This window comes from Mercurialis annua, linkage group LG1-X (assembly GCF_937616625.2).
Source record: "Mercurialis annua linkage group LG1-X, ddMerAnnu1.2, whole genome shotgun sequence".
NCBI classification, from domain to species: Eukaryota; Viridiplantae; Streptophyta; class Magnoliopsida; order Malpighiales; family Euphorbiaceae; genus Mercurialis; species Mercurialis annua.
The window spans coordinates 14808355-14818904 of NC_065570.1; the positions used below are offsets into that span (position 1 = coordinate 14808355).

At 28.5% G+C, this 10550-nt stretch overlaps 1 protein-coding gene across 1 annotated transcript; it reads right to left on the reverse strand.

Annotated features, from left to right (window-relative positions):
* Positions 1 to 3629: 3629 nt before the first annotated feature.
* On the reverse strand, positions 3630 to 10146 carry LOC126658606 (phosphoribulokinase, chloroplastic). Its single transcript, XM_050352674.2, has 4 exons — positions 9430 to 10146; positions 4571 to 4655; positions 4414 to 4498; positions 3630 to 4321 (listed from the first exon to the last, which is right to left on the reverse strand). The coding sequence occupies exons 1-4, from the start codon at positions 9963 to 9965 to the stop codon at positions 3828 to 3830; spliced, it is 1200 nt and encodes a 399-aa protein (XP_050208631.1). The 5' UTR covers positions 9966 to 10146; the 3' UTR covers positions 3630 to 3827.
* Between the last annotated feature and the right edge of the window lie 404 nt (positions 10147 to 10550).

Consider the following 10550-nt stretch of genomic DNA (forward strand, 5'->3'; position numbering starts at 1 on the left):
ATTTGTTTGTTTAATTTAATCAAAAAATAGTGTTAGAGGTGGAACGGTCGGAAAAGACAAACATATTTTAGTTATTTTAAAAAATAAAAATTAATTTATATTTAAAAATTCAGTTTAATTATAATATTGATTATTTAGAGTATTTTTAAAAAAATTAAAAAAAAAGGTGAAATGATTTAAAGTTTAAGGGTATAGATTTTTTTTAAAAAGTAAGAACTTAAATTAATATTTAACCTGCTGATAGATATGGTGGCACATTATGTGGCACGCCACATCAGCGCCACATAAGCACAATCATGTGCCAATTGAGACTTGAATAAAATTGAAACGAAATCATGCATTTCAGGACAAATTGGATAAAATTAAAAGATTTGGACTTTTGTGAAACTTTCTTCAAAGGTTTGGCCTTTTTTTGGTTATTTGGCTTTATATTATACACTTAATTGTTAAAACAATTCCAAGTCATATAACAATTCGTTTAATTAACTTCCGATCCTAGATAACAAAACCTCTTTTTTCTCTCTAAAAAAACCCTAGCCGCCAAGAGTTTTCTTCTTATTTCTTCTCCGGCTGCTGTCAATGGTTTGATTTTTGTTGTTGACGGTAGCCATCCCTTTATTTATGTTATTTTAATTTGATAGAATATAATAAATAGCGACTCTTTTTCATTTTTTTGATGGATTAAAACCTATCAACGAAGCGCAATTCATTTACCAAGAAGTGAAGATAGATCGAAGATCTTTCATCAATAAAATGGAATCGTTTATGAGCTATATTAGTTTTATTTGTTTTTCATTGTTTGTTTTTTTTCTGAATGTTTTATGTTGTCCTTTCATTATGAAAGGTTTGTTGTCCTTTCTCTGTGAAAGGTTTGTTGTCTCCTTTTTATGTAGGAGTTTGCTGTCTCTTTTTTATGAAGGAGTTATCAAGTGGTGATTGAATGGAATGCTCTGAGTTTGTGGGTGATTGGATAAGTTTTGATCGACGAGTGATCGAAGACTGCACTTATTTAGCGAAACAGTTAATAATTTATTTTTATTTTCGTAAGTAAGATCTGCGAATCAGGCAGCATGTTGTCTGTTCCATGTCAGGTCATCGGATTTAGTTTTCGAATTATTCCGAATTTCTTACAAATGTAACTGTTTCATATTCGATTTAATGAGATTTGATGATTTCAAAAAAAAATATAACAATTCGTTTAGCAAAACCGATTGCTAAATCTTTTAAACCGTTTAAACGTCCACTTTATATCTTTAAAAGTCCGTTTAAAACGTTTGATTTTAATTTTAAAACCCCTCTTTTAAACATTCATGTTTACGTTTAAAACATTGGCCAAATACTGTAAAATACAAAAGTTCAAACTTTTCAATTTATCCAATTTGTCCTAAAACATAAAAATTTCGTTTTAATTTTGTCCAACTTTCAATTGGCACACGGTTTTGCTGATGTGACGTGCCACACAATGTGCCACTATGGCAATTATTAGGTTAAAGTGCAAATAAATTTTTAATGTTTATAAACTTACCAATTTTATACTTATAAATATTTTTAGCACATTTTATCGTTTTCTTAATTTAAATATCAATAATTAAATAATATTATAAATCAAAACTTAATTAAACTAATTAAATACTTTGAATCCCGATTAAGTCAATCAAACTAATTAATTTTATTAAAAACTTAAAATCTTCAAATTAATTTTCACAATTAATAAAACCTAACTAAGTATAATGAAAACTATTTAATAAACCAAAATATATTCAATTAAAGATTTAATTAATTTAATTTTTTAAACTATAGAAAAATTGAACCCAGTTGAACTGGGTTCAATTTTTTTTTTTAAATAAATCTCTAATTAGATTTGTTTGGTGTATTTAATTGAGTTTTTATTACACTTAGTTAAGTTTTATTAATTGAGAGTAAATATTTGTTCTTTCCATTTGGGAAGAACGGTAGCCGGAAAAAATTTGTGACGGTGTTGGTAGGGGCGGGTAGAAAAAATTGGAGCGGCCAAAAAACGGTGCCGGTGGTGGAAGTCGGAGGAGTACGATAAAAATATTAAGAAACAGATGAATTATTCGTAATAAAATTATTTAGATTTGATTGAGTTATTTTTTTAATTAAATTTTAATAGTTAAGTTGAACTGATTTAAAGTTTGAGGGTGTATTTTTTTTTAAATGAAGAACTTATTTGCACTTTAACTATTAATTACCATGGGGGCATACGTGTAGCATGCCTCGTAATCACCACGTAGACGCCACATCAGCAAAATTGATTGTCAATTGAGGGGTGGACATTATTGAAATGGAATCCTGCATTTTAAACAAATTAGATAAAATTGAAAGGTTTGGACTTTTGTGAAATTTTCATGAAAGGTTTGTCCGTTTTACAACATTTGGCTAAAAAATTCATTCAAAACGTTTAGAAATCGTCGGACAAACATGTCGAGTTATTAGGCGAAAACTCCTCGAAATTTCCCCCGGAAGTCCTCCGTCGAACCCGGAAAAGTCCTAAAACACGCCCCCCGTCCGAGCTACTTTGTGCCCACAGCATTAGCTCACTGTGATTGCGCACAGTCCCGAAGATCAATCTTTGGATCTTCCCGACCTATTCCGAATGTTTAAAAATGTTAATTCGATATACTATAACACGTATACACAATCCAAACACAATTCAGACATATACTAGAATGAGAAGATCGAAGAAGAAATACACAAGTATAACATGGTTAAAGTACTTGAAGATTGCAGTGAAGTTCCATGATTGAATTTTTAATAAATATTATGTAGTTATGAAAAGCATGTCGTTTATTAAAAAGTTTTGTTAAACACATAACATTAAAATGTATTTATCACTAATTTAGTAAATTAATATTGAAATATTTAGTGTAGATAACAATAAATTGTTGAGATATAAAATATATTTAAGAAAAGAAAAGTTCCCAATAAGTGGCGGATAATCGAAGGGCAGCGGTGGGTAGAAGATGATGGGCACAATAGTAATTTTAGTATTTAACTAAAAAAATTAATCTGGAAAAAGTGGGATCAAATAGTGTTTTGTTGTCATGCCAACTCATTTTCATGCATCATATATTTTGACACTTAGATAAAATTTAGGCCAAATAAAAAAAAAGAGGCCAAACCTTTTATAAAAATTTCACAAAAGTCCAAATCTTTCAATTTTATCCAATTTATCTTAAGTATTTTGTTTCAATTTTATCCAATTATGTAAATTTACTCATGTGGTGCTTACGTAGCTGATATGACATTGCCACACATCAGTGCCACATAAGTAAAATTGTGTAGTTGGACAAAATTGAAACGAACTTATGCATTTCAGGACAAATTGGATAAAATTAAAAAGTTTGAATTTTTGTGAAATTTTCATAAAAGGTTTGTCCTTTTTTGATCATTTGGCTTAAAATTTAACATTGTGTAAGAACCGTTATTAACAAGGGCATATTTGAGCCGGATTGAAAACATTAAGCGTATATTTGCGACTAAAAATTCATGAGGTGCTGATATGTTTTTCAGCCTAAACATTAAGGGCATATTTGCATCTTATTAAAAAAATGCAGTATTTAAGTAAACATCCTTGAGGCAAATATAAAAAAATTAAGACATGGTGATGCAAGAAATTTTTGAACTCAATTTCATATCTGCTTTTTGATTATCTATTTTACACAAATATGCATAGAATTAGAAGATTAAAGTAGGTAGACAAGCGTTGTGATGTTTATGAAGAATATAGCCCTAAATCTCAACTGAACAACATCATAATTCATGATAAAATGAAAGAAAAAACTGAAAGATGATAGATTTCAGAATCAGGCTTTTGCTTGTACAGGAGTTTTGGCTCTAGTGGCGAGGATTTGCTCGTAAAGATCGCGTATTTTCAATCCGACAATGGTTTGGAAGAGACCGGTTCCGTTGTTACTTCCAGGGAAATCTGCATGTTTCAGCATTTGTTGGGTAACTTCTCCGTAGAATTTAGTGGAAATGTTACTGAGATGGCTTTCGACGTAAATCAGCTCATCTAATCGGTCAAATTTGCCATCCATCTCCAAAACAGACACCTCATGATCGAAATAAGTGTCGGGGCCGTAGGAGAATTTGATGCCAGGGTAAGAGCAAGTGAGCTTCCTACCACAAGGAATCCATGAGATGGTAGAGCCTTCGTCAAACAAGTAAACAGGGCTGAAATACTGCACCCCTTCTTTCATTATCAATCTCACTCTCAAAACTTTTCCCTCGTTATCGTCCGGAATCAGTTGCGTTGGCAACACTTCAATCACAGCATCCGCGTATTGCTTCTGTGTATCTGCATCAGCCCCATTTGGAATAAAATATCAATTAAGAACAAGCACACGATTCGTGATAAAAATAATTTCCATAAATATTCAGAGAGTTTACCGATATACGCATCAAAATCAGGTTTACGTGCTTCAATACTCGCTTTAATGCTTTCTAGACTGTGTCCTCTCTCTGCCATATCTCTCTGCAATTTAATTCATTTGCATAAAACTTATATTTAAAACATGAAAAGGGCAAATTTAGTAAAGAATTTTACCTGGATTTTCCATGCAAACTTAACCTCATTGCTGATGTCCAAATATATACTGAAGTCTAAAAGATCTCTTACGCGTTCATCATACCTATATAAATTACTTAATATAATTAAAATCCGCTATTATACAAAATATTATTAAATTCAGTTTAACAATGAAAAAAATTCAGATCCTACAATGTTCACCTTAAGAAAACCAGTAATTCCTACTGAATTTGCTACATCAATTATGCTTTCAGTATTTGAAGAAAAAGCTCAATTTTGTCCCTCTTATAAACAGTATTGAAGTTTCATTTAACTGAGGGGCTTAATTGAGCAGTTTTAAGACTTTTAAAATGTATTTGATTGATTTTTAAGATAAATATTAAATATATAGTATTTGATTATTTTTTTAATTTTTTATTAAACTTTAAAATTTTAATTTTTTTGAATTGAAGATATTTATTATCATAATGAGTAATGTGTTAATTAAATGTTAAACATACTGAATATAAGTAGATATAATTATTTCTAATTTTAAAAAATAAATAATATAGAAAATCAAACTCTACTAATATAAATAAACATTAGACTATCAAAAAAATCAAATAATAATTTCAAATCTGATTATCAAATTATATGATAAAAATCACCGTCTAATTTTGAAAACAAATAGAGGAAATTACATCATTTACCAAAAAAAAGGAAAATAATTACAAAATTACATGTTGACCTTTTTCATTTACAAAAATATTAATAATATTTACAAAAGTATATAAAAAAAAAAATATCAAACATACGGTGTATACTGTGGGTATAATGTCAGTATACTAATAAACTAACATTATATCAACATTATACCAAAATTATACCGACATTATATATACTTAGATTTTATTAATATTAAATAAAAATTTACCAAAATTACATCAAATCGTATATTAAAAATTAAATTAATAATATACCAAAATTATACTAACAATATACCAAAAGTGTACACATCAAAATATACTGAAATTTTATTATTACATCAACATTACACCACATAGCATACTAAATATTAACCTAACAATATACTAAAATTATACCAACAATATACAAATTCTCTAGTTTATTACCAACTATAGTGAAAAGTATATATATAAAAAATATACATGTTATCAACTAGAAAATATATATAAAAATTTATAATCGATATACCAAAAATATACTAAAATTATACCAATAATAAATCAAATATTATTTTAAAATTATCTGATTTATAGTTTTAATATTCCAAAATTATATCATAATTATACCGACATTATACAAATCGTACTTTTGTAATTAATTTTCATTTTTTGGTACTTTTGTAATTAATTTTAAATCAGTCGTATTTTTGTAAATAAAAAAAGTTTACAGGTACTTTTGTAAATATTTTTAAAATTTTAGGTATTTTTGTCATCGTCCCAAACAAATATTCTATAAGATAACTCTAACATACTCGAGTGTATTTTATAAGTCATTAATGGTTTATTTATATTTTGGATAATTAGTTTATAATTCAAATATTAAACCATTTAAATTTATTAATGTATAGTTAAATATTTTATCTTTATCATTATGTTGTATATTAATGATTTTATTTTATTAATTGACTTTTTTTTAAATAAACTTTGTTATATATTTTTTGTAATTTATTATCTTAATTTAAACTTTTAACTTTCTTTAATTTAGGATCTATTTTATTGTAATGAATAATTTTTTTTTTGGATAATTGAAAAGAGGAGAGTGTTTGTGGGAGGGATTGAACTCATGACCTAACAGTTCACTGCCGAATACTATAACTAAGTAGAATGTAATCATTTTTTTTTTTAAAAATAAATAATATAGAATATCAATCTCTTGTAATATATATAAACATTAAATTATAAAAAAATTAAATATTATTTTCTAATCTTATTATCAAATTATATAATAATAATCATCTTTTAAACTGTTTTTTTAAATAACTTATTTAGTTTATTTAGTTAAAAGCGTACTAAATATCCAGCACACCCTAATTGAATGATTGTTTCGTTCATCTTTTCAATGTATTTACTAATTCGTAATTCAGAATGATTCATAAAAGTCCATACACAATTATTTTAATAATAAAGTTATTAGAAAACATTAATATAATATTATTCAAAGCCATAATTAATGTCCGTCGCAAATCACGTGCTTTCCAATAGTGTAGAAAACAGCAAAATATTGACGGAATATCCCGATTTAACGACGGATTTCAGCCTTTTATCGACAGAAAACTAATTACCAACGGATTTCAGCCTTTTAGCGACAGCAAATTCTATTACTAAAATGTTGTTTTCAAATAGTTTAATACAAATTTAATTAAAAATATATTTTAAATATTTATCTATTTGATTATTTTCTAAAAATGAAAAACAAGTCTATAAATTGAAACTCTTCAAATGGAAAACAAACTTATTTTTTTATGGACGGATGGACTATTGTTGATGAGGCTTTACATATTGAAGCCATTACTTGAAGGTTTGATGGCGAGAAAAAATCAAATCTTTATAATTTGTTGTAATTTAAACTAAATCTTTTAATTTTTATAATAATAGTTAAATTGTAATTTTTGTTATAATAATAGTTAAGTTTGTATTTTATTGCAAGTTTAGCCACCAATTTAACTACTATTGTAAACAAAAATTGACTATAGGTCACCAAACTTTTCTCAAATTCATTAAATAAATTTTTCTTACAAAATGATACTAAACTATATCTTTTATTACAAAAGGGTATACACCTATATAAAACGTACCGTTTTCACACAAAACGCAACATTTTTTCTTATATGGCAAGCTAAAATTACAAAAAAAACATAATTTAGTGATCTTTTTATAATAAAAGGTATAATCTCATGATTTATTTTTATAATTCACAAAAAATTTAGTGTTCTTTTCGTAATAATAAAAACATTTTTATAACAAAAAATATAATTTAGTGATCATTTTATAAAAAAAATCGGTTTAGTGACTTTTTTTATAAAAAAAATTGGTTTAGTGACCTTTTTATAATTTGAAAAAAGCTCAGTGATCTATAGAATTTAATTTCCGTAAATTTGGTTTAAATTGTTAAGAGTCGTAAAAGTTTGACTTTTTTTTGCCATTAGGCCTTACCTAAAATAAGAGAAATATTACAAGCAAAATGTTGGATCAATTTGATGTCGTGGACCGAAAGATGAAAGAAGAAAAGCATGTCATTGTGGAATGCTTTTGAATAGTTTTTCTTTGGCTTAATACATAGTTTGACCCCTGAACTTGTACCCATTTACCCATCTAACCTCCAAACTTAACGTCTCACCTATTGAACCCCTGAACTTGTTAAATAACCCGATTTGACCCCCGAACTTGATAAATACGTAAACATTAAACCCCTCCGTACACAATTTCTTCTAGAACGTTTCAAGTGACAGGTGGACACGAAGGGTTCAATATTTGCATATTTATCAAGTTTAGGGGTCAAATCGGATTATTTAACAAGTTCATAGGTTCGATAGGTAAGACGTTAAATTTAGGGGTTAGATGGGTAAAAAGGTACAAGTTCAGAGGTCAAACTATGTATTAAGCCGTTTTTCTTTAATAATGTACAACATCATGTTTAACTCCATATTTCTTATCTGAAGCTTCCATATGAATTGAATGTGAGTGTCAGATTAGGAAGCAAATTAAGGCTTTATACATAGTTTTACTTTTAAATTGTACCATTTTATCCATCTAACTCATAAATTTAATGTCTCATATATCGAATTTCTGAATTTATTAAATAATATAATTTGACCCCTGAATTTAATAAATACATAAACATTGAATCCTTACGTGTCCACCTGACACTTGAAACATTCTAGAAGAACTTGTGTACGGAGAGTCTAATGTTTACGTATTTATCAAGTTTAGGAGTCAAATAAAATTATTTAATAAGTTTAGAGATTCGATAGGTAAAACGTTAAATTCAAGGGTTAAATGAATAAAAAATATAAATTCAAAAATCAAATTATGTATTCAGCCATAACTATAATCCCTTGCACTTTTAATACTTTATAGATAAGCGTTTTGGTTGTTTGTTTACCACCGTGAGAAAAACCATCAAACGAAAGTTTTGAACACGTAGTTGCATATTTGTTTCCTCTAATAAAACAAAAAAATCAGTTTCAATGAATATTCGTTTTTCCATAAAAATGTGCAATATGTATGAAATATCAAATATCAAACCTTTTCGTGTACATTAATTAGGACTATTTATAAAGAGAAGTGTGCATTATTTGAATATACCTAAATAATAGAATCAAGTCAAGCTGAAATTTTAATTTAATTTAATTTTTTATTAATTTAATATCGTTATAGTTTAATTTTTTGAAGATAACTAATCCAGTTTGATACAATTTATAATATCAAATTTTTTTAATTAACCGAATCAAAAGAATTAATCAAATTATAAATTTAAAAAAGTTATTTTTTATAAACCTATAATAACAAAAAAGTCAATTTGTCTCCTGAATTTATACATAAAAATAAATTAATACTAAAATTATTTTATTTTTATATTTTTAAGAATTAATTTCAACAAATTTAATATCCGTCCAAATAACCGACTGAACCAAATAATTAAATAGATTTGGTTATAATTAGAGAATTTTGATTTCGACGACAGAATCGGATGCATAAGTACAGATAAAAAAAATAAATTAAATATCATAATACAATTAAAATTCTTTTCCACAAAAATTTTAAACTTTTAAAATGTATTCAATTAATTATAAAAACATGAAAGAAAAAAAAGAAAATTCTTATCTAAACCCGGTCCATGAAAAAGTGAAGAGAATGAGTAGAATGACTTACATGGGGTGAAGACCTTCGATAACAAGAATCTTAGGGGGCTTGATAAGCTCAGGGGGGTCAAGAAGACCAGTGACATGATTATAGATTGGTTTCTGAACAGCAACGCCCTCTTTCATAGCCTTAACTTGCTCATACATAAGATCAAAATCGTTAGCTCTCGGGTCAAGTGCAGTCACCCCCTTCTCTTTTCGCCCCGTTCTATCCAGCGAGTGATAGTCATCCAAGCAAATTACAGTAGTCGTATCGCTTATGAGCGTGTTCGAGTCGGGATTCCCCCCCTTGGGCGCCTCGGCTGCTCCTCCGAAAACACTCGTAAGTCTTCGCATAAACGTGCTCTTACCGCACCCGGAGTCCGCTGCCAGACCAATCACTATCGTCTGCGAGTCACCGGCCGAGCATGTTATCACCGCCCTGGCCGCCCTCTTCTTCTTGCTGTAGAACACCAGATGCTTCTGGTTCATCTGGGTTTTTCCTGGTGTGGAGACTGTGCATGTTGGGTTGAGGGACTGAGTTGTGTAGACTGTGCAGATTGCCATTTTTTCTTACTTCTTTCAACTGGACATGTAATGCTGTGGTGTATTATTATTATTATTTATTAGCGACAAAATAAAACAGATGGCTGTTAAAGCCTTAAGGTCTAGTGATGTGTCTTCTTCTTTCTATGTTTTTATGACTGCCCTTATTACACTTATACATGATGGGGGCAAAACTGTCATTTCTGAACCTTTTCTATTAACAAACACCATGGTCTTGTTGATGAGGTGATGGCATTTGTGATAAGCAGAGGTATGGTGGGTATTTCTTGCAGTTTGGATATTTCCATGCCACGTGGCGTCATAAGTGTGGCTGCTTCGAGATGAGATCTTTGGGGTGAGGAAATGAGGGCTTTGTAGCAAGTTTGAGACTAACAATATTGTTAATCATATTCAGAGGACCACATCCATATAATATATCTCTCCCTCCCTTCATATTTCTTCAATCAGAACTATATATTCAAGCAATAATCCTTTCAATTCTAATAATAATTAAACAAAATGGATGATTCTATATAGGCCAAATGTTGTAAAAAGGCCAAACCTTTCACAAAAGTTTCACAAAAGTCCTGACCTTTCAATTTTGTC

Excerpts from the sequence above, each read along its gene's own strand:
- LOC126658606 (XM_050352674.2), bottom strand. The coding sequence starts at position 9,965 with ATGGCAATCTGCACAGTCTACACAACTCAGTCCCTCAACCCAACATGC. Across the intron at positions 4,656-9,429 it reads ATCGAAGGTCTTCACCCCAT|GTATGATGAACGCGTAAGAG; the intron begins GTAAGTCATTCT and ends TAATTTATATAG. Across the intron at positions 4,499-4,570 it reads AGTTTGCATGGAAAATCCAG|AGAGATATGGCAGAGAGAGG; the intron begins GTAAAATTCTTT and ends ATTAAATTGCAG.